General features: G+C 39.7%; 1 protein-coding gene across 2 annotated transcripts in view; it reads left to right on the forward strand.

Annotated features, from left to right (window-relative positions):
* The window catches only part of LOC126100161 (cholesterol transporter ABCA5-like), a 337,905-nt gene that overhangs the window by 194,311 nt on the left and 118,387 nt on the right, over positions 1 to 25,207 (forward strand). For both annotated transcript variants that reach the window (XM_049910704.1, XM_049910705.1), the window contains exons 19-20: positions 8,207 to 8,390; positions 14,503 to 14,766. In XM_049910704.1, coding sequence (XP_049766661.1) covers positions 8,207 to 8,390; positions 14,503 to 14,766 — 448 coding nt within the window. The remainder of the gene's footprint in view (positions 1 to 8,206; positions 8,391 to 14,502; positions 14,767 to 25,207) is intronic.

Consider the following 25,207-nt stretch of genomic DNA (forward strand, 5'->3'; position numbering starts at 1 on the left):
TATTTTTTATGCACCATGTATAGGGGGATGCCCAAGGACTGTCTGATCTAGTCACAATATCTGCTTTCAATAGCTCCTCAAACCCAGTTTGTGCTGCAAGGAGCTACTGAGGATGAGCTGTGATAGGTTGCCTGGGTAACGTGCAGACATGTGCACTGTCAACTGGTGACACTTCCCATTGGTAGCAGCCACCCGGGAAATCTTGAAGTATGCAGCTGGAAAGAGTGCTGTCATTTACTGCAGTAACAGCTTTCGTTAGCCTAAAAACATGGCCAGTATCATGTGATAATACCCAGGTAGTCCCTACATGGTTGTACAGGCACAATCAATCCCTCATTATCAACGCAGATGACCTGGTTGATGGCACCATGACTCACTGTAAATAAATGACAGTTGACTATAAATCCAGTGACAGATGAAAATGAGACAAAAAGTTGCACCAAGTATAGGATTGGTGACATTGGCATTATTATTGAAGACCCAAATCCCATGTCATTCTCTGTTTGCCATTAGTTTTAGTGCGTAAATTGTTCACTGCTGTGAGTATATGCTGTGTTGGTATAATAGGTGCATCACTTAGCCCATCAGGGGGGAACACTAACTTCAGATCTGGAATCTACAAGGAAGTTTTTACCAGACATGTGATCGTTCACGAATAACCTCTGTGGCTGGTGCAATGCCAGTAATGTCGCATTGGTGTTCTGCCTTTCATCCTTTATTTGCAGATGCATATATTGTTAGTGATGAACATTGGTGTCCTCTAACATCTGTCTGTGGTTTGGGTAACAGCAGGGTCTGTTGCCCTGGTGAACTGCATCTCCAAAATGCCTGCGACATGAGTGCCATTGATCAGTAGTCATATCAAACCTATGCCGATCATGTTTCCATCTGCTACTCTGGAGTACACTCATAGCAGTATCAGAATTTCTGCTTCTGTGTTGATAGTTTCAAGCTCAGGCATGTAATATGATCTTCTAAATGTTCCACTCTGTGCTCCTGTGTTGGCGTACCTGTGCTTGACGTATGCATTTCGGTACTAGTTGTGGCACTTGGTGCTTCAGAATTCATCCTGGGGACCATTGTCAGTTGTACTCTAAATTTTAGTGGCTGCTGTTACTTCAAACAGGATGTTTGCTACTGTGACAAGCTTCTCTGCCAACACCTGCAATGACAGATCTTGATTTGTTGCCACAACTGGTAAATTAGTACAAAGCCACATCATGTGTAGAGGCTGTTCAGGCAGCAGATCAGGACCAGCTAGGACACACAAAGCTTGCAGCATTTGTGATGGGGATCTGTTGCCTAGCTGCTTGTAATTAAAACCTTCTGCAGCCTAAGGCTACAGTTCCCTTATTAACATGTAGCAACATTGTCATAGAACGCTTTCTATTTCTTCTATCATGGCTTCTTCTAAATGTCCAACTGCGATTGTGCACTCCTTGTTGTTGAAAGATGTACTCTCTGTGTGTGAAACACATCAGTGGGTGATTAGACCAGAACAGTGAACGTTTGACATGGCCAAAATGGGTCGGGGAATACAAATCTTGCCACTTTATGGCAGTGGCTGCACATGTGGCTTAGCTGGAAATGCAGTTTGTTCCACTGCAATTCGGTCCCAGGTGATAGCAATGTCATGTCTGTCATTATTGTGGAAAGATAAAAATGTCCCTTCTGAATCTTCTCTTGAAGGAATCTCATAGTTATCACTAATGTGATTTGATGAGTAGAAATAATTCTCATATAAACTGTGGAAATGACACTTAATATGTAACTTTATGTAAATATAAAGGATAATAAACAAAACTCTCCATCAATAGTAAATTAATAAATTACTCTTTGCTAAACCAGTGATTCATCTTTTGTCTCTTATGCTGCTTACTTGAACCGTAACACTATCACCACAATATGATTAATTCAGTTGTTGTGAAAACTTGACAATTTTCCGTTATAAGTGTCAATGGTTTGTATAAATTTCTGTTCTGTCACTAACATTCTGGTTCTCATACATTCTTGTTATTATAAATTCGCTTTTTTCATGCTCTGGGGAGGCAATATGACAGAATGAGTAACATCTTATACAATGAGCATGATACCTCTTTGCTGCTTTTGCCAGATCTAGAAGTAATTTCCTTTCAATGAGTTATTACATGTACTTCATTTAATACATATTCATGATCTTTCCCTGTTTCTGACCATATCTCCACTATTTTGTGATTTGCTCTGTGTTAAAAATTCAGGATGTTCAAATATAACATTTGAGATAATACTCTTTTGCCCCTGTCCATTACTTCATTAACCACTTCAAGGGATTTTTCATTTGCAGTCTGGCCTTATATCACTCATTGCTTTCTCTATTCCTAACAAGGAAGCTGCAACAATAGTAAGACTTTGGGCTTGGATTAGGGACAATGATAGTTCAAAACCCTTTCCAGCCACTGACCAATATTTTGGTTTTCTGTTTTCCTAGTTTGATTAAGGCAAATAATGGTATGGTTCCTTTGAGAAGGATACAAGTGGCCTTCGCTATTCTTCCTCAGTATGAAGCTTGTGCTTCTTTTCTAATGATGTAATCATCAGTGGGATGTTAAATAGTAACTTTCCTTCCTTTCTTCTCTATTCCTCCTTGGTACTTATGATGCAAAATTAAACATTCTGGTTTAATGATTAGATTGGTATATTGTATACTTATAAAAATAGTTATTACTATTATTTACAAACATACCCAAAGTCTTTCTTATCTATGAAATTTACATTTTTTGTGTTTTTAAATGAATCACTATTGTCCTCAGAGTCTTTCATGTTGGCATGCCAGAATATCATCTTGATTTTCAAGCCATATCAATGTTAATTAAATTTTCAAGATTTCGATGGTTATCTCTGCCTTTGTTGTCGGGAGCAAAACTGCCGACTACCAGGGCTCAGAGAGGGCCAAAATGATGCCTGCACATAAGGTGAGTTAGGGAAACTCAAAGCAGCTCCAGCCTGCTGCAGGATTGAATGACATCAGGTGGCATGAGGGGCCAGCCCCATGTTTGAAACTGCTGCTCCTGTCTCCCTACAACTGTCAAGCATCTGCCTTTGCTTGTTTTTGATATCCAAAGCTCATCTCCACAACCTACTAAGCCTGTACATCTAGTCTCTTTCAAAATTGTTGCTATTCATTCTAATCTTGGCCACCTTCTGTATAACTGAATCCAAATATGTTGACATGTGAACGAAGACTCTCGTGTGTTCAAACTTTGTTTTGTTTTCATTTTCCAGGCAATGCTCAGCTATGCCCAACTTGTAAAGCTTCCTTTCTTTAATATGTCATTTGTGCTTGATACAATGCTCAGCAACTGTGCAAATTCTCTGACCTACACTCATGTTCAGAAAAGAAACCAGAACACCTTGAACAACTTTGGCCCGCAGGTTTAAGGTCAACATTGCTATCATGGCATAAGATCACCTACCAGCAAAATGTGCCTGTGGCTCTCATTTTCGCTATAAACTGAAGATAATGGATCATTGTGACTTGAGTAGATATGTAGGATGCCTTCCAGACATCCACATGAACCGTACCATCAAATCAGTGAGTTTGAAAGAGAGCACATTATTGGCATGAGTGTTTGTGATGCACCCATCCAGGAAACTACTGCTCGTGTGGGGTGAAGTGTTTTGGAAACACAACAGGTGTGTGCAGAATGGTTCACAGATAGCCATAGAACATGACAATATGGGTCAGGCTGCACCATCCAGACCACCCCCCAGAAAGATCAACACCAACTCTGAATGGCATTGCAGGACAGATCTGGGTCCTCCTTGGCTCTGGAGTAACAGTGTAACACATCGTACAGTCCATTGCTGTCTGTCTATTACGGCTTGGGTTAAGTGCATCTCATCCGCTTCTCCACCTACCGTTGATGAATGTGCAGAAACATGCTAGACAGCATTGTTGTATGGATTGATGTCACTAAGGACAGGAATGACATCAGATAGTGTTTTTGGATATTGCAGCATTTTGATTCGAAGCAGACGGGCAGCAGCATCACAATGACTGCATTCACTTAAGACACAGCACCAACTCAAGACATTATGGTGTGGAATGCTATTGGGTACAACCAAAAATTACAGTTGGTGCATGTCCAGGGCACTGTGGGCAGTGTGATGTATGTGAATGACGTCCTGTGTCCCTTATCCATATCCTTTCTGCACAACAACCCAGACACCATCTTTCAGCAAAACAATGCATGATCACATGTTGCAGCACAAACACATACCTACTTGGTGTCACAGGATATCGCACTCTTGCACTGGCCTCCCAGATCGCCAGATTGCCAATCAAACATATATGGAACATGGTGAAACACTGTGTGTGAATGCAGTGTGGATGCCTCCATCACAGGATGCCATTCATGCCTTATACACATCAATGCCATCATGCATGGAACAGGTTATCCGGGCCCATTGCGGACCCTGTCCCTACTAGGCAATACGACACATGCTGAAACAAGGTGAATGAAATCCTAATCATTTCTGCAGAACATACTAATGTACATGTCCTGAGAATATGGACGTTCTTTCTCTAGGCGTTCAAGGTGTTCTGTTTTTTTCTGAATATTAGTGTTTATAGATGCTGCTGTATTCACAGGGGATATCGTACACACCGGGTACATTAAGAGCTATGTTGTCTTTAACATATCTTGTATCTTGTGGGTGGGCCAGAACACTGGTCTTAGTCCATGTCTCTGCAGCACATATCCTAACTTGTTGCCCCACAGTATGGCAGGAAAGCAACCAGTTTGTCCTCTTCTGCTGATTCACAAGGCGTTCTTCTTTGGTGGCACCTGAAACCATTTGTAATGTCTCTCTTGCTATAACCATTCCCTCTGAACACATCTCAAGTGCTGCAGTTTAAACTGTAGATGGCCTTCATCAGAAATAACTTTTGTTCTGTGTACTAACATGTTAAGGACTGCTTTCTTGTGTACATGGTGATGAGAACCATCGGCTTCAGACTACCAGCTGCAGGTCCTACATGTATTAGAAGATGACACATACAGGAATTTAGTCCTTACCTGACACAGGGCATTGCCAGAAAGAGAGGGAAGTTTTTAAAAAACTCTGGTTAGCCAGATGAAGAGAAGAAGAAATTAATGCCTCATGCTGCCGGACCTCCCAGGCTTTATGATTACCAAGGATGCATAAATAAAATGTCCCTCTTAGGCCCATTGTTAGTGCAGTCAGTTTGCCCACCTACAGAATGGGTAAAGACCTTGAAGGATTACTAGTGCCAAAAATTGTGACTTTGTGAACAGCATGTTGTAAACTCGCAGAAATTTGTTGAAAGGCTCAAGAAAATGAAAATAGGTCACAACTGTGGAATGGTTAGTCTGGACATTGTCACTTTTTATGAGGGTGCTAGTACAAGACATGCTGGATCCTTTTGCCCAACAATTTTCACCTGCAACTGACAAGTTGTTCTGTCATGTTCTAATGACAATGTACAGTACTACTTGAACCATGGTGAGTATTATGAAATAATGGATGGCACAACAATGGGGTCAGCACTATCTCCAGCACTTACAAATATCTTTATGGAGCACTTTGAGGAGCAGGCTGTGGCATTGCATCCATCTTGTATCGACAACACCTTTCTGATGTTGCCTCACAGTGAACGTGCACTGCAGCAGTTCATTGATCACATGAATTGGTGTCCATCATAACATTAAATTGATCATTGTGATGGAGAAGGATTGCAAGCTAATGTTCTTGGATATTTTAGATGATTGTATGGCAGGAGGCCAGCTTGGCCATACAGTGTACAGCTGATACAGTGTACAGCTGATTGATACTTGAATGCTCATTTTCACCACCCTGTACATAAGAGAGCAGTCCCAGAACACATTAGTACACAGAGCAAAGATTATTTCTGACAAAGACCACTTACAGTTTGAATTGCTGCACTTGATACATGTGTTCAGAGAGAATGGTTATAGAAAGATACATTGCAAACACTTCCAGGTGGCACCAAAGAAGAACACATTGTGAATTGACAGAAGAGGGCAAGCTGGCTGTTTTCCTGCCATACTGTGGAGCAATGAGCTGCAAATTAGGACTGTGTTGTAGAGACATGGACTCAGACCAGTGTTCCGGCCTGCCTGCAAGATGCGAGATATGGTGCATCCTGTTAAATATGACATAGCTCATTGTGTGCCTGATGTGTATGGTGTCCCCTGCAAATGCAGTAGCTTCTATATAGTTCTAACAGTCTGCACAATTGCAGAATGTTCTACTAAGCACAAGTGACATATCAAACAAAGGGAGCTTGAGAAGTTGGCCATAGCTGATCATATGCTGGAAAAGGGATGCAAAATACAGTGTGAATTAAGAGAGACCAGGGATACACAATTAGTAGGGCTTGGGGCCACATTTTGGATATGGAAAGGAAGCAAAGGCAGATGCTTGACTCTTGTAGGGAGGTGAGAGTGGCAGTTTCAAACATGGCGCCGGCCTCTCATGTCATTTGATGTCATTTGGTTCTGGGGCGGGCCATAGCTGCTTTCAGCAGCACTACTCATCTTCCTTGGAGGTGTCATTTTGACCCTCTCTGATTGGTGTCAAAGGCTACAATCTTGCTTATATGAGCAGGAAACCATGTCAGATTCAGTAGTCAGTAGTTTTGCTCCTGACGATGACGGTGGGAACAGCCATCAAAAGCTCAAGAATTTTATTCGAACTGAGACAGCTTGAAAACTGAGAAGGTTTTTTCCTGAAATCATTGCTCTTTAATTTCTGAACTGTATGTTTCATTGTAATAACATTACCCAGTATCATTTTCATATTTGTAGTTTCATAACAGTCAAATATTTCACCTATAAATTTTACACTTGTACAATGGCTTCAAATTGTAAACTCAGGTGGGTATAAGGGTCAGGTTTCACTTTGACATTACTACTGAAGACAAACTATATGAGTATTTATAATATCTTGTAAACTAAGTCTTAATCCTATGTAGACTATTTCTTGTATTTTTCAGTATGCTGAGTTTTTTAAAGAGCAAGGTACACGCTAGTTAGTGGGGACTAATTCTGGTTTATTACCTAAGACAATGTACCTTATATTCTGAAACAAACTCCAGTCCAGGCCGTATTAGAGTTCTAGGACAAAATGGAGTCAACCATATAGCATGTGGTTTCAAGAGAAGGTGCTCGTGATAATAAGAACCATCTGAGTAGTGGCGCCACATCATTGACAATAATATTGTACCAGTTACTTGATTTCCTTAGTGATGTCGGTGGTGCCACTTGCAATGGGATCTTCAATACTGCCTGTTCAATGACCTGTCTTTAAACAAGACGTTGACCATTATTTTGTAGTTAATTTGTATTGAGTTGCACATCACATCTATAGTTCGAAATTAGTAATTATCTTGTTAGTTATTAGTCTCTTTGCCTTCCCTGGAGTATGTTGCAGGTCCAAAGTCATTGTCCTTGTTCCAAGATATATTAAATGGTCAGAGGACTGGTATTTAGGTAACTTCTAATGGTTATTCAAGTAAATGCACTTTCTGGAATTTAAAATAGATCTTTTCTTTAATATTTCCACACTCACTTCTAATAACACACAATACTTCTATCTTCAGTAGTGTTATAAAAAAATATCAAGTTCCTTTGCAACAACTCTCCTGCTAAGAGTGTCAATTCCCCCACACATTCCTGTCAAGACACTGTACATCTCTCTTGATGAAAAAGAAGAGCAATCTCAAATTGATGTCAAAGAGTTTATAACACTGTTGACAATAATTGCTGATGCAACTTCAAAACAGTTAATATTGTAGATTTGCATGAATTCAGTTGAAACATTTCAGCATTAATTCAGATGTTCAGGTTATAAACACTTAAGTATGGAATTACTAATTTTTATGAATGTGTATCTATTGAAATTATTCGTATCAAACTGAAGAGATAGATACCCACTGGTGATCATATGTTTCTTGGTATATTAGCATTATTTCTGGTGCTTAACAAGACTCACTTGTGCCATTGTTTTCCATGTATGGAAACTGTCAAACTTTCATAACATGTGTGTGAAAGTGAGGAAATGGCAGACATTTTATAAATATTGTGTTTCTTTATTATTCTCAGTCAGCTTTTTAAGTGTATCACTCAAGTATGCATTTTAAGTGTTTTCCATCTCATAATTGGCGCCAATGTACTGCTTTCAGGTTTTCTTGCATTTGGAAAGAGATGAAGAAACAGATTGCACAATGGACAATCTATCTAAGAAGATGGTTAGGAATCGTGCATTAAGCAGGTCTTTGTCACTGCAGTCAAAAAGCACCTCCTATCAGAGTTTGCAAAATGAGGGTGGTATCCTTACAACAGGCATCACTGACTTCCCTGGAAAAAGTAAGTACATAACATTTCCAATTTGTCAAGAGGTAGGTAGATTTCTTACTGCTGCAGGTTAGAGTGTCTGTTTTTACCAGACTTCTTTGCTTTGAATGAATGATCATTCCTGTCATATTCCTCAATGTTGACCACTCCGCTTGGGACACCATGTATTTTACCAAGGATTTCCCATTATCATTCTGTGAATGAAATCTGATCTTTACAATATATCTATGCATCGCTGTTTGTTGATTAACTGGTAAATAATTTGTTCATAATTTCCATACTTGTACTTTAGTTATCTTGGTGTTAACTTGCATATGTAAACATTTAGAATGTAGTGGTTTTTATCTAGATAAATGGAAATCGTTTGTAGACTATTCTTATCTCATCCTTAAAATAGTCCCATTGCAGAACTTCACTGGGAAATACCTAACTGTCCCTGCACCAATGACTGGTGTCCAGTGATTCCAGTCCCATTAGATAACTAAAGATATCTATTGTAACACTGCTGGCACTATTCTGATCCTATTTATTGTATGGATAATCTAAAACTTCATAGTATCTAGTATTACTATAGGGCACTTATATCGATCCGTAATAACTGACCATCGATGGAACTTACGCTGAAGTGCCAAAGAAACTGGTACAGGCATGTGTATTCAAGTACAGAGATATGTAAACAGGCAGAATATGGCACTGTAGTTGGCAACACATATAAGACAGCAAGTGTCTGGTGCAGTTGTTGATTGGTTACTGCTGTTACAATGGCATATTATCACGATTAAGTGAGTTTGAATGTGGTGTTACTGTCAGCACTTGAGCGATGGGACACAGCATCTCTGAGATGGTGATGAAGTGGGAATTTTCCTGTTAGACTATTTCACAAGTGTAGTGTGAATAGCAGGAATCTGATTAAACATCAAATCTTGGACATCGCTGTGTCTGGAAAAATACACTGCAAGAATGGGGCCAACGACGACTGAAGAGAATCATTCAACATGACACAAGTGCAACCCTTGTGCAAATGCTACAGATTTCAATGCTGGGCTGTTAACAAGTGTCAGCGTGTGAACCATTCAATGAAACATCGATATGCACCTTTGGAACTGAAGGCCCATTTGTGTACCCTTGATGACTGCACAACACAAAACTTTATGCGTCAACAGTGGCAATGGACTGTTGATGACTGGACACATGTTGCCTGGTTGAACGAGTCTAATTTCAAATTGTATTGAGTGGATGGACATGTATTGGTATGGAGACAACCTCATGAATCCATGGACCCTGCATGTCAGCAGGGGACTGTTCATGCTGGTGGAGGCTCTGTAATGGTGTGGGACATGTGCAGTTGGAGTGATATGGGACCACTGATACGTCTAGATATGATGCTGGCATGTGACATGTATGTAAGCATCCTGTCTGATCACGTGCATCCATTCATGTCCATTTTGCATGCCACCGTACTTGAGCAATTCCAGCAGGACAATGCGACATCCCACATGTCCAGAATTGCTACAGTGGCTCCAGGAACACTCTCCTGAGATTACTCATTTCTGCTGGCCACCAAACTCTCCAGACATGAACATTATTGAGCATATCTGGGATGCCTCACAACATGCTGTTTGGAAGAGATCTATACCCCCTCATGGTGTTACAGATTTATGGACACCCCTGCAGGATTCATGTTATTAATTCCCTCCAACACTACTTCAGACATTAGTCGAGTCCATGCCATGTCGTGTTACGGCACCTCTGCATGCTCATGGGGACTCTACATGATATTAGGCAGGTGTACCAGTTTCTTTTACTCTTCAGTGTATTTACTTACTCTCCTATTACCAACATATGCAACAATGAGGCTGTCTATATTATTTCACATAACTCTTGACACTTTCTGCTGAAGAGCTGCATTGTTGCACTGTTTCTTGTCACCTAATGTGCAGCATGTGTCATGATTCAATGTCCTTTTGTGACTTTCAGACTGGGTATGAAATTGTCTTTGGTTGAACAAGTGGGTATTTATCCTACTTAGCACAGAACACCTTTTTTAAAAAAAAACACCTTGTGTCTAGTGCTAAAGGCAGTTGAGTAGTGGCAGACAATTGCAAGATACAGAGACTGGGCATAATTAAGTCACCAAAATGACATGCAGTATTCTTAGCCTGGCAGTACTGGTAAGCATATTTCAGACTCGTCTGTAGAAAACTGAACAATTCAGTAAATACTTTTGCTACTTGTGGAGGCCCCAATTGGGCACATTACATCGTACATCAGATATGCCTCGAGGCAACCACACCACTGCCCTATGATTGATATAATTGTAACTTTGAACTGTAGATTCTCATGGGTGATCTGTTTCACAGTATGATTGCCAGTTATTATTACTAAACTGTATTTATTATGGATTTACTATTTATGTTGTTAGGAGACTGAGGCTACTGCATATGTTGCAGACAGTACTTTATTCTCTTAACGTATGTTCCCAGACAGTGCTGCCTGCCACTATGCTGGACTGAGTTAATCACACTGTGCTCGGCATTTAAATGACTCAGCTTATAATAAAAATTTATCAGAAAGTAATATGTCATTTTGGATAGAAATGTCATGGCATACATAATGGTATGAAGCACACTTTTGTTATGGGCCAGCAAGAGCATCCTGTAGATTCCCTCTACTGTCAACAGTACTATAGTTTGATGGAACAAACTTGGGGGCATGCATGTTGACTGTAATATAATGAATGAGTGTCAAGCCAATATTACTGTCTATTAAGAATGTGAAATGAATTCGTCGATGAAGTTCGTCAAATGAAGTTGACCGCTAGTCTTGTCATCTTAAAGTTTGAAACCAGTTTCACACTTGCTAAATTCAAGCACAAATGATTTACAAGAGGAGAACATCAAACTCAGTTTACAAATGAAGAGTTCTGCTCATTGTGTTGCCAGGTCATTAATACAGGTCAAAAACATAAATGATCTTATTATTTTTCCATATGGCATATGATTCTACTCCCTCCTGAACAATGCAGATTTGATAGAATAACATTATTTCCTCTTCTTGCCAAGAAATATTTGATTTAAGACTGCCTCTATTTTTCTTTTTTGTGGCATGTCCAAAATTACTTGCATTTTGCAAGTAAAACAGTAATTATCATGTTTCCCCTTGTTGAAGTGGTGCACATATTGTCACCCTTATGTGGGTGGACAGTACTCATTTTCATTGATTCATCAAATATATATCATGATTTGAAATTGCTAACACAAAAATGGCAGAAATAAACAGAACTTATTACATTTGAATCAAGTGCAAAGGAAAGACAATCGGGATTTGAAACTGTATCGACCACGAGGTCACATGAGGTGGAACACAAACTTGGATTGGACAGGGCATGGGAAGGAAATTGGCCATGTCCTTCAAAAAGGAATCATCCTGGTATTTGCTTTGAGCACTTTAGGGAAACCACAAAAAACTTAAATCTGGGTGATGAGACATGTTTTGTGCGTGTAAAATCCAATAGAAATTTTTTTGAGTAGCAGTTGCTTCATTTTTACAAAAAGTTCAAGTAATTTTCCACACTTGATATTCTTGTTTTTATCAAATTTATTTTTACACTCAAGCGTTGCTATATGGCAATGGTATTATAAGATATCCTTTTCATAGTGGGTGTTTTGTGTGGCAGAAAGGTCTAAAGTCAAAGCTATTTTATTTAAGTGAAAGACATTTAAAAAGACTAAGCACTAATCCACAAATTTTATAAAATATCCCTTGACCTGAAATACCCTATTGTTATTGCTTTTGTTACATTTTTGATTGTTATTATTACCCATTCATTCGTAGCATAGTGAAGTACTGAACTGACTGGTTCAGTATATTGTTTAGAGATAAGCATAGTTTTAAGTTTAGATTAAATTTCCTTCACTCTATCATAGGTTGTCAGATCAAAGGAAAACTGCTTAACAGATATTTCACATGACTCCCAGTGCTGGTGAAAAACATTGTTTCAGTTTCAGTTGTAAATATTGCGTTATAAAAATGTAATCTGTTGTTGTTGTTGTTGTTGTGGTCTTCAGTCCAGAGACTGGTTTGATGCAGTTCTCCATGCTACTCTATCCTTTGCAAGCTGCTTCATCTCCCAATACCTACTGCAACCTACATCCTTCTGAATCTGCTTCGTGTATTCATCTCTTGATCTCCCTCTATGATTTTTACCCTCCATGCTGCCCTCCAATACTAAACTGGTGATTCCTTGGTGCCTCAGAACATGTCCTACCAATCGATCCCTTCTTCTAGTCAAGTACCTCCTCATTAGTTATGCGACCTACTCGTCTAATCTTCAGCAATCTTCTGTAACACCACATTTCGAAATCTTATCTTCTCTTCTCTTCTTGTCTAAGTTATTTATTGGGCATCTTTCACTTCCATACATGGCTACACATCATACAAGTGGAAGCCTGATAATTAAGGAAGGCAGGATTGGGTTATGATTGTGGACAGAGCCCAATCAATTACTATTGGTTTGCTTAGCGAATTCACCCATTTATTTTACTAAATAATTTTGAAAACAAGCTAATGAGGCCACAATCAGACTTTTAAGGCATGTAACACAATCACAGCTGAAGGCCTTATTGCAAAAAATGGCAATTATTTAAAATTTAACAAATACATAAAATACAGACAGCCAATAATTTTTGAGAACAATCCAATGTGGTCACAATCAGAATTTTAAAGCAAGTAACCACAATCATGGCCGAATGCCTTTAACGCCTGAAATGGCAATTATAAAAATTTTAAAAAATATACTGTCAAAAGGCAAATGGCATAGCAAAAGTTAATTTAAAAAAGACAAACAACAGATCAGACAAATGATCGTAAACTTAATACTAAAATAAAACACAAGGGCCAGTGACAGATGGTGCTCCAGGAATCGACCTCTGAGTTGGTCACACCAAAAACTCTTTCGCGAGCAAAGGGAAAGGCAGCCAAGAGTTGCATTCAGATCACAAGATGGTAACTTTGACTAGTGGCAGTCTAATGAGTGACTAATGATAATCTTGGTAAGGCTACCTGACATTCAGCAAAACAAATGCAAGATATAAAATCACACCAAAGCCGGAACCGGCGGACTGGGCTCCGTCCACAGAATCATGTGCTTAGAGCACCCAAACCAGAAGGAATGACTACCACTGAGGTAGAAGAAGGCCACTCAACCTACAATCAAGAAGCTGTCAAACTTACACACCTCACTAGATAGTGGCAGCAAGGCGAGGAAATGTACACTGCCATTACATACACTAACCCCCAGGGCAGGTAACTGAGGTGTTAGCAGCCACAAGACAGAAAAATACCACTGGTTGAACTTAACAGTGTAAGAAGTTGAAAATAGTAAATAGCTACTAGAAGCTCAGGAAGGCTAATCAGATCAGCCTTCCCCAGGTACTCCACTCACTGCTTTTCACCTCGGCGACACCACGAGCAGCAACATAAACCCAAGTCCCTGGAGAATCGCGAGATTTCACAATGGTGGAGGTTTCTCTACACAAATTTCAATGCACTCATCTTAAACATGCTGAATCCAGTTTCAAGGAGGTTGTCCACACTCGTGACCACTGCCCTTTGATCCAGCAGTCCATACACGCCGCCAGCAGTCTCTACATGTTGTCGCTCTGCGTGGACCTCGCTGCTCCTCGTCCCCAACTGAACTCTCCACTCCACCACTCGGAAGAAGCCTGAGTTCACCCCAAAGATAGGACAGCAGAACTACATATCGATAAGTGCTGCTGCTGCCACTTGTGGACAGGCAACACTTACGATACCGAGTGGCGCCAGTGAACGCGAGAAGAAGACAAGCAATGCAACCATTCCAACTAAACAACAGACAATTGTATGATAAATTAAAGAAAACAAACAGAGGCCAGAAAGTTCTTCCACTATCTATCTCTCTAAATAAGGCAGCTCTTCTTAGTATGCAGATGAGACTCTTAGTAAAGAATGTCTAATGCAAATAATGAAACAGTTTTTTAACTGTAGCATTATATTAATGTGTTCTGAAATGTCTCAGATGTGTCTTGCTTCATACTTTAGCATTGTGTAGTGTAAAGTACATGTTTAAATTGTATTTCTGTTCCAGTGTGTACTGAGACCCAGATGGATGGAAATATCAATCAAGAAACTCACTTAATCCCTGGCCTTGGATTTGAACCTATTGAAACAAAACCAAACACACTGCAAATCCTCATTGCCCTACTGAAGCTTAGAATCCTCCGTATGGTGAGGGACATACAGAAGTTATATTTCATGATAATTCTTCCCTTAGGATTTGCAGCACTGGGATTGTATCTCAACAGCATTCAGACCATTGAAGCTAAGATGAAGTTACTCGATCTTGGTGGAGGTAATGTGAAATTTCCATGTTAAATTAATTGTTTAAATATGAGTTTCATTTCATCTGCCCAATATTACATTTATTGTATACAGAAAGTGTAAAATCAGTGTGTACCCCAAATGTTATTGTGTGTTCCATTATTACTAGATAAAAATTGTTCTGATTGAAAGACTAGCATTGTCGTCAAGAGTAAAACAACTGACAGTAGTTTTACTCCTGACGAGGATGGCAGAGCTAGTCATTGAAAGCTCGAGAATTTTATTGGAATTGATGTTGTTTGAAAACTGAGAAGATTTTATCCACTCATGCCACCGTGAAAGACTCAAAGGACACATGGTTAAGTGTTCTAATCCAAGAACACTGTAATGTATTGCTCGAAAAGTACACACATGTGGAAGACAAGGACAACAAAATTAGCAATACGCAAGTGGCTGGTGGGAGCATTGGCTTATGGCCTAGCTATTTATTAGTTCCAACTGAGGTGCAGCCAGCAGGCTGCACTTGCTACTGCTATTGTACTGGCAGGTCAGTTGGCCTCTAGTGGCTGAATCAAGCACAGACTTCATGTGTGAACAATGAAGTCACGTACACGCAAAACTGGTAGCTGCAGCACTCCTCTTTCCTTGCAAAGAAGTGAACTCTGTGTTCACATCCATTTCTTTTGTGGTCGATGTAGGATGTTAATTCATGGAACGCACTGCTAGCAGTGCATACGGTCAGAAGTGGTGCGGCACTTGCTCCCATGTGAGAGGCCGTATGGTAGAACAAGTGATGCTGTTGCAGTGTTCATCTCCATATCCGAGTCGAAACCCAGGACATTGAGGGTAAAGGCAGAAGATCAGGAGACCACAGCTGTGATGAATGCGGTAGTGACAGACCTTTTGTCTGCGACAGCACGTGAGCTGGGGTACCACCGTGGCCCGCTACAGAGGAAGGGGCCACCCACAGCAGAAGAGACAGCTGTGAAAACGTCAACAGTGACAGTGGGGAAGGTGAGGACACTGGCCACAATATAGAAGACAGCTGGGTAGACAGGATGTGGGGGCCAGCAGAGGTCCACCTGGTGTGCTGCCCATATGCGAGGTCACAACCGCTTGACATGTCACGACGCCCTCCCGTCTGCTGTATGGACAATGCATAGACGTCAGCCACAGGTAATCTCAATTACTGCCAGCACGCATTTCAGCCAGTGGCCAAAACTGAGAGCCCAAATAGCTGTGCCAGGCTGGAAGTGTTGCAGTGTCAGTGCCGGTGGATGGCCTGATGTCGGCCAAAGCAGATGCAACCAAGTTTGGGACTGATGAGCATGCAACAATTCTGCTGGGCTTTTTATTGCCATCAGGGATGAACTTACAAGAATTGAAAAACCAATCAAGAGCTACTTCCAGTGAATATCGTAAATGAATTTTTTCCATCTGAGTCTTAAATGTTTGTACCAGTCATTCTTCTTTCCTATTCAGATGAGGGTGGAAAGGAAGAACCGTGACATGGTGAACACCAGTTTTTTTATAAAAAATCTTCAAATTCCTGAAATACGAATTGAGGGCTGTCATTGATAACTAACATATACAGAAGACCTTCCATTGCAAAAATTTTTGACAAAGTGGAAATTGTCACCACCTCAGATGTAGACAGGCAACACATGACATATGAAAACTTTGACTGAACATCCTTTCCAACAAGCCATTAGAAATTAATAAAAGTTCCTATAAAATCTACATTCCCAAGGCTGCCGTGGATCTGCCCACGGTGACAAAGAAGCATGGCGAGCTGCCTAATAGGTGGCACACTGTGGCAGGCTAAAAACATATCTGCATGCTAATGCTTTTGTATGTGATAGAGCCCAGTGTTCCACAAGTAATAAATGCATTACCTCACACTGAAGTGCAGACAGGACTACACCTGAGGAGTGGCATCTTCTGTAGCTAACAGCAGCACTCCATCCCAAATAGAAAGATGATTTCTGTAATGCAAAATTATTTCTCAAAGGATCAGAAGACTGGCCTGGAGGTGTCCACAGAAGAAATAACTTTACTTAAAATGGGATCTGTGGCTACTGCAGCTGCAATTTTAGTGCTAGTAATAGTAATACCATTAACATTTTGAACTTCCACTTTATCAAACTCTGGAACCAGACCAGTCAGTAAACATAAGGTGTCAGCATTTGTGCCATAGATCAAAAATGTATCCCATACCATATTTACTCGAATCTAAGCCGCACTTTTTTTCCAGTTTTTGCAATCCAAAAAACCGCCTGCGGCTTAGAATCAAGTGCAAAGTAAGCAGAAGTTCTGAAAAATGTTGGTAGGTGCTGCCACAACTAACTTCTGCCGTAGAATACATGTAACGCTATGCAGGCGTGCTTTGCAGGCACAAAGATAAATATTGGCACCAAAACCTCTGCATCAGTAAATAAATTAAAAACAAAAGTGGAAGACAAGTTTTTTTCTCCGCCCCGAGTTTCGACCACTGCATGTTCGTATATTATCCAACGAAGTAAATACAAATTCCGTATTTTTCATCTTCGAATGCAGCAGCATTTCACTGTACTACGAAAATCCGAGTGGCAAGAGTGTTTGGGATGTTTGTCAATATGGCCAACTGAATTTTTTCCTACCTGTGATAAGAGATAGCTGCTAATAGGAACTTTGATGAATTGTGAATCACATGCAGTATTCTCTTCACCGTAAGAATAATATGAATATAAACATTTAGCCATGTATTCTTTCGTGTTTGCTGCTATCTCATGTAAATCCTGTCTGCCTAATAAACTACAAAACTAGAGTGAGGCAACAGCAAATGCGGAAGAATATACATATCATGTCACGTTTATATTCATATTATTCTGATGCCTAATAGTGATACAGTCAGAAATGAAACACGGTAATTCACTAGATTTTTAAATCTAAGATGACTAATTTCAGAGCAGAATGTAATGTAATAAAGAGGCGTCTGCAAAGATTTTCAAACAGAGAAAAATTTTCGCTAAACACTCATTCAGAACTCTCTTTTGTAAGCAGTGGCAGCGCGCACAAAAGCAAGTCATGCCGCAAGCGTAAACACTCATTATTAGAATGCGACAAACAATGCATGACACAGTACAGTAATGCATTTTCAGCTTAGAGTGACGTAAACACCTATAAAAAAGAGAGTGGCACTTATCAGATCAAAGAAAATAAGCAATCAATTCAAACCAGACGAAGCACGTGAAAAAGGAAGGATACCCGTATAAATACGGACAGAGCGCCCGATGCATAGCAATGGCTACCTGGTAAAGCTTAACTGCTAAGCTTACAACTACTATAGCTGTATCATCATTCATTCGACCTAAATTGTGTCTCATATTATAATGGACCACCTTTGTTTCGATTTGGAGGTGCGGCCTAAAACTTTTCTCTCCCCTTGAATTTTGGGTCTCAAATTTCAGGTGCGGCTTAGATTCGGAAAATTTTTTTTTTCCTTTATTTCAAGTCTCATTTTTCAGGTGCGGCTTAGATTCGAGTGCGGCTTAGATTCAAGTAAATACGGTAATTGTCTTGTGACAGGAAAAGAGCCCACTACTGTAAGTGATGTGCAGCTTTGTTCAGCAGTGGTTTGTGATCTGTGCAGGTGAAACATAGGCACATACAGAAAAACATGGAAATTTTTTTAGAGCATACACGATCGCCAGTGCATCTTTCTCTACCTGTGAATAATGCCGGTGCACTTAATTTTGGGATTTAGGGCCATATGCAATAGGACATTGAGAACCATCTGCATACTTATGACCAGGGATGGTCCAAGGCCAAACCGAGACATGTCCATTGCTAACACAAGGTGCCGGTCTGGCTGGAAAGTGGCCAAACAAGGGGCAGACTGCAGCTTAGATTTCGACAACTTGACTGCCTGATTAAAGAATATGGACCAGTGGAAAGGAACATCTTTTCATAATAATGCATGGAATGGTTGTGCCACAGTGGCAGTGCCCAGTAAGAATTTTGGTAGTAAGCAATTTTGCTTAAAAATGTCTTAAGTCCTTGTCAGACATGGAATGTGGAAATATGGTAATAGCATCAATATGTTGGTGCAGTGGTTTAATGCTAACATGCAACACTTCAAAACCCAAATGAATAATGGATGGTTAGGAAAATGTGTCTTGTCCAATTTGTGCTTTAACCCTGCAGACTGTAAAACAGAAAATAAAGAATAATGGTTCTGCAAATGTTCTTCTGTAGAGGCACCAGTTACTACTAAGTCATATATATGGTTTATGCAGCCTGGAACTGATGCAAGAAGTTACTTTAAAAAGTGTTGAAAAATAGCTGGTGCACTTGCCACACCAAAAGGTAGATGCTGATGTTGATAAAGCCCAAATGGGATATTGACAATTAGAAGCTGTTTAGACTCCTCATCAAGTGGCAGCTGGAAATATGCCTCTGGCAAGCCAGTCTTTGAAAAATAATGGCCCCCTGATAATTTTGCCATCAGGGCACGGCAATGGATAGATATCAATGATTGACTGTGCGTTAATAGATTTTTTAAAAATCACTGCAGAGGTGTAATTTACTGGTAGGTTTTTTGACTATTGCCAGATCAAATAACATCAAGACATTGAAGATGATCTAAGTCTGCTTTTACTTGATCCCATAAAGTTACTGGTACTGGGCAGGTCCAGAAAAAAAAGGGGTGTGCAGACTGTTTCAACATAATACGGGCCGGAAAGTCTGTTGCACAGTCGAGTCTTGGAGAAAATAGACGGAAAAATTCAGTACAGAACATCTAACTGTTTATATGGAACCAGATTAGAAAGCAAATCATTGATGGAGAATCCAAACAATTTAAAAGTTTCCAAAGTAAACAGATTTTCAGTGTAAGCATTGTCCACAAGTAGAAATGTTGAAGCACAATCTTGTAAGTCACAGGTGCAGAAAACTCTCCCAGAATGGGAGGAATGTTTGTTTTGAAAGACTGTCACAGCTGACACACTGTTCACATCCATGTTTGTTTCATCCTCTCTCAGATTTGGAAAGGAATTGCATACAGAAGCAATGTGTCCTTTCTTACAGCATCTATTACAGATAGCCCAGCACCTGGGACATGCACTCAGTTTGTACTGAATGAAGCAATATGGGCATGGAGGCAGTGGAGCATGAGGCTGTCACTATTCTGATGCAGACTGTTGTTGTCTCAAATTTCTATTATGTATACAGTGCTGAGATGTCTGCTGGACTGCTGCAATGGTGTCTATGTTCCCTCACAAACTGACTGAAGGCTGGGAGGAGTGACAGTAGCTGATTTCTGACACTTCAAATGATGGAGCTATGTCCAATGCTTTCATAAGTACAGGATTTTCACACTGTGGAGCTCACTCTCCTATTTACTATCAGAATCAAAATGTGTAATTGCATCATGAACCATTTCATCACTATAGCTTTCCTTATGAAATTTGTCACAAAATTATGACGACGGTTAATTCCATGTAGTTCTACTGCTCAAATAGTTCTGCTACCCATGCCCTGTATGACTGTAGTGTAGTGGCCAAATCAAGCACAAACTTCTTGTGCAAACTATGATGCAGTGCCCACACAGTTTGCAGTTACAGCAAAGAACTTTTTATGTTCCCATTGTATAGACCAACATACTTACTAAACTCTTTGCCTTATGATGTAAAACATTTTGAATATAAAATTACACCATCACTATTTGTACTGAATAGCAGTTATTAAGTAAAGATTGCTGTCAGGAGTATTGGTATATGATATAAGATAAATACACTAGAATCACATTACAAGCAATTCTATCATTTCATAATGTTTTGGAGATACAGTTATTTTCATAATATCACAAATTGACTCACTTGGCATCTTCGTTATATATATTCTAAGTAACAAATGATTAAAGGGCTCAATAAAAAGGAACCTTACAATTATCAAAACTTAGTACAGAGTTTGAATTCACACTTAATTACAAGAAAATGTAATGGAATTCTTTTGAACAACTGAAAGAAACAATGTTGGGACACTCCTTAATCAGTCTTAGCAGTGGTATCTCCATTTATGTGTTTTCCATTGGTAGTTGTTTAAGATGGAACTCGTAAATTTATTTTAGAGATAGCATGTGTTCTGCAGTGTTCACACTAAAGCATTTTTATTTAATAAAGGCTTCTTCATGATGTTTCAAGAACCCCATCTTTCTGACAGGAGTTGAAATGTGTATTTCTGCCTGTTACATCTACATCTACACAGGTGACCAAACCCATTATGACCATCTGCTTAATAGCTCATTTGTTCATCTTTGGAACCAAATAAATCATTGATTCTGTGTCTCAGGGATCTGACATATTGTTGGTAGGTTTGTGGAGGTATGTGGAAGTAGATGCTTATACTTAGGTCATGTAATCTGCTTAAGTAATGGACTGCTGGTTTGCGTACGCCGTGATGGCGCCCGATAGAGACCAAGGTGGGTTCCATAGGATTTACGTCATGCATATTTGGTCACCAAGACATCAATGTCAGTTCTTTTTAATGTTTCTCAAACCACTATAGTATGGTTTCGGGCTCTGAGACACGAACAATTATACTGTTAAAGAGGACATTTCCATAAGAGTAAGACATCAGCATGAAGGAATGCAAGTGGTTTGCAGTTGTTAGCATGTCTTCAATTAGAAGTCTCTCGTAGGATAATACTGTCTCCACCACCCCGTGTCAGTGGTATGGTGCATGTTTCAAATTGCTTTTCACCTCAATGAAGGCATTTGTGGAGGTGACCATCAACCTAGTGTAGCAAAAATGTGATTCACCTGAAGAACCGACTTGTTTCCATTGATCGACAGCCGAATTCTGGTGGTCCCATGCCCACTGCAATCATAACTGATGTGAACACATGGGGGTGGTCTGCTGCGAAGCTCCATGTTCAGCAACATATGATGAACAGTGTGATCTGAAACACTTGTGCGTGCACCATTGTGGTGCTCTTTAAGTATATGTGCCACAGATCGCCATCTATCATACTATAGAGGGAACAAACCTCTGAACCCCACGTTCTGTGAACAGTCATAGACATCCAACCACTAGTGCCTAGTGGTAGTTTCACTGTCCTTTTACCTCTTCCTGTAGATGATCACAACAGTAGTATGTGAACATTCAACCAGCTTCACCATTGTCAAGTTACTTGTTCACAGTCATTACATAATAATAATAATAATAATAATAATAATAATAATAATAATAATAATAATAATAATAATAATAATCCTTGCATTCCAGGAAACACAATTTACGGACAAAAACCATTTTGACACAAACAACTACAGGATCTACAAAGTAAAACCAGCAGTTAAAACTAATGAGAAAGGACTCAAACAGTTTGGTACAGCATTTGTAGTCCACAAATCTATCAGCGACTCTGTCATTGACTTCCAGTCTGCCTCAGAACGTATATCAACGGTCTCCATCAAATCAGCCAACAAAGCATATACCTTAATCAATGGACACGCACCCACAAATAACTATAACAAGAAGAACCCCCAGAAAGTGGATGACTTGTGGAATGACCTTGAAGAGACAACAAACGAAATTGCCAAACACCATGTAATAATCTTGTTAGGCAACTTTAACGCACAATTAGGCAAAGAGAAAAATACAGGAAAATCACCGGAATCCATACAGCTCACAAGAGAACTAACAAGAATGGGGAAAGATTGACAAGCTTTTGCGAAAATTTCGGTCTCATAATTATGTCAACACAATTCAAAAAACCCAACAAGAAACTGTATACTTGGAAGTCACCCAACACAATGTTGGGTGAAATCCAGATAGACCATGTGGCCATCTCCAAGAGTAACACAGCAGAAATTCTGAATGTGAAAACGAGAAGAAGATTTTTTAAATCAGACCACCATCTTCTACAGATAAAGACCAGATTACAACATAATAGAAAAAAGCCAAAACTAAATGAAGTGCTGAGACCAGACCCCGAATACATAAAACTCAACAAGGAAAACATCTTACAGGAAATTAGTCAGACAAACACCACAAACTGGACAGAACTTGTGGATGTCCTCAAATCCATGATGAAATTGGGTCAACCCCTGAGAAGGAGAAAACACAGGTGGTGGAATATAATATGTGACCAAGCAATAGAAGAAAGGACCAATGCCTGGAAAAACTTCAATAGTCACAAAACATTAGAAAAATGACAACAATTTCTAGTAATCCAAAAACGAACATCGAAAACTATTCGGAGGGAAAAAAGAAATTATGACAAACGGCGACTAGATGAGATAGAACAAGACTTTAGGAACAACAACACCAGGAATTTTTATGAGACATTTAAAGAACATATTGCAGGATACCAGCCACCCAATCTTTGCTTCAAGAAACCAGATGGTTCACTAGAAACTAACATGAAGAATAACTGCCAAATCCTCACAGACTCTTTCAACAAACTTCTCAACTGCGAAAGACCTACAGAGGATATTCACTACCAGATGTCTACACCAAACCCCGACGCTAAACCACCAACCATCAGTGGAATAGTAGAAATTATCAAGACACTGAAAAACAATAGAGATCCAGGAGAAGATGGAATTATTGCAGAACTATGGAAACTAAATGATGAAAGATTAACAGGAAAAATCCACAAAATCATATTAAACATTTGGGAAACAGAACAGATCCCTTCTGAATGGAAATGCGCACTCATCCATCCACTCCACAAAAAATGGGACAAAACTGAACCAAATAATTACAGGGGTATCTCACTCATGCCGGTCACATATAAAATCCTATCAAAAGTTCTTATGAATAGATTAGAAGAACAAGCTGACCCACAAATAGGAGAATACCAGACTGATTTTCGCAAGGGACAATCATGCAAAGAGCAGATCTGGAATCTGAAAATGATTCTCCAGATGAGAAACACCTGAAACACAGTGGTCACCTTTGTAGATTTTAAAAAGGCCTACGACTCAATAGACAGAGTAGCGCTCTGCAGCACGCTGGAAGAATTCAGCATAGACAGAATGAGCAATCATTCGGGAAACATTAACTGACACAGTCTCCAAGGTTAAATTTATGGGAGATATCTCTGAACCATTTGAAATCCAAACTGGAGCGCAACAGGGTGATGGACTTTCACCATTACTCTTTAATATAATTCTTGAAAAAATTATAAGGACATGGGAAAAAGAAGTCAAAGGAATCCAAATTGGCATTAGAAAAGATAATAGATTCAATGTGAAGGCATGGTACGAAACGTCTACAACAAACAATGCATTTCCAGAAACACCAAGATCAGACACTATAACACAGTGATCAAACCTGCCGTACTGTATGCCAGCAAAACACTAGCACTCAACAGGAAAATCAAAATTGAAGAAATCAAAAAAGAAGAACGCAAAATCATGAGGAAAATTTTAGGAGGAAGACCCACACCAGATGGCTACAGACTACAGAAGAACTCAACAGTAGAAGCGTATTCAAACATCGAGAACGATATGAGAAATAGGCGCCTTAAATTCTACCGACATTTATATAGACTCCCTGAAACAAGACTCACCAAGAAAATTCTAGAACACATCAAGACACTTAAAGTCTCGACACCCTGGATGGAAGGAGTCCGAAAAGACCTACAAGCAATTGGCACCACAAACACCACAGACAGAAGCACCTTCCGAAAACACATAGACAATTGGGAAGTAAAGTCAGAAGCGCTAAAACAGCGGACCAAACAAGAATGGTCTGAGGAGAGAAAAGAGGCCCTCTCCAAGAGAATGAAGGAGTATTGGAAGGACAAGAAGAACAAGCCTTCAAAGTCATAAGCTTAACGATTTCCTTTTAGGGAAAATCCGCCAACAACAACAATAATAATAATAATAATAATAATAATAATAATAATAATCTGTTTCTTGACAAAGTCACTTATCTCAGTGGATTTTCCTATTGTAGCCCACATATTCACTAAGGTGATTCCCCATACTTCTCTGCTGCACTCACATACTTTTCACAGCATGTCATGTACCCACAGCATCACCAGGCAGCATCCAACCTCACAGTGGACAGTGGTCATAGTGTTTTGGCTTATCAGTGTGCGTCTATACTCCGTAAATCACAGCAAAGGGCATAACAAAGGATACATCTCATTGTATCAGTTACTAGAGTTTTATCCTGTTCATTCACGTATGGTGCTTGGGAAGAATGATAGCTTAAATTCCTGTTTGTGTGTTCTAATAGTCTAGTCTTGTCTTCATGATCCCTATGTGACTGAAACAAAGGGGTTATAATGTATTCTTTGCTCCATCAGTTAAGGTTGGTTCTAGAAATTTTCTAAGTAGGTTTCCATGGAATAAACTGCATCTTAACGTAAAGCATCTGCCAGTTCAGTTCTTTAAACATCTTCATGACTCTCCCTTCGATCAAATGAAACTGTGACCATTCATGCTTTTGTTCTTTGTATCCATTCAGTATCTGCT

Source organism: Schistocerca cancellata, chromosome 9, assembly GCF_023864275.1.
Source record: "Schistocerca cancellata isolate TAMUIC-IGC-003103 chromosome 9, iqSchCanc2.1, whole genome shotgun sequence".
Classification (NCBI taxonomy): Eukaryota; Metazoa; Arthropoda; class Insecta; order Orthoptera; family Acrididae; genus Schistocerca; species Schistocerca cancellata.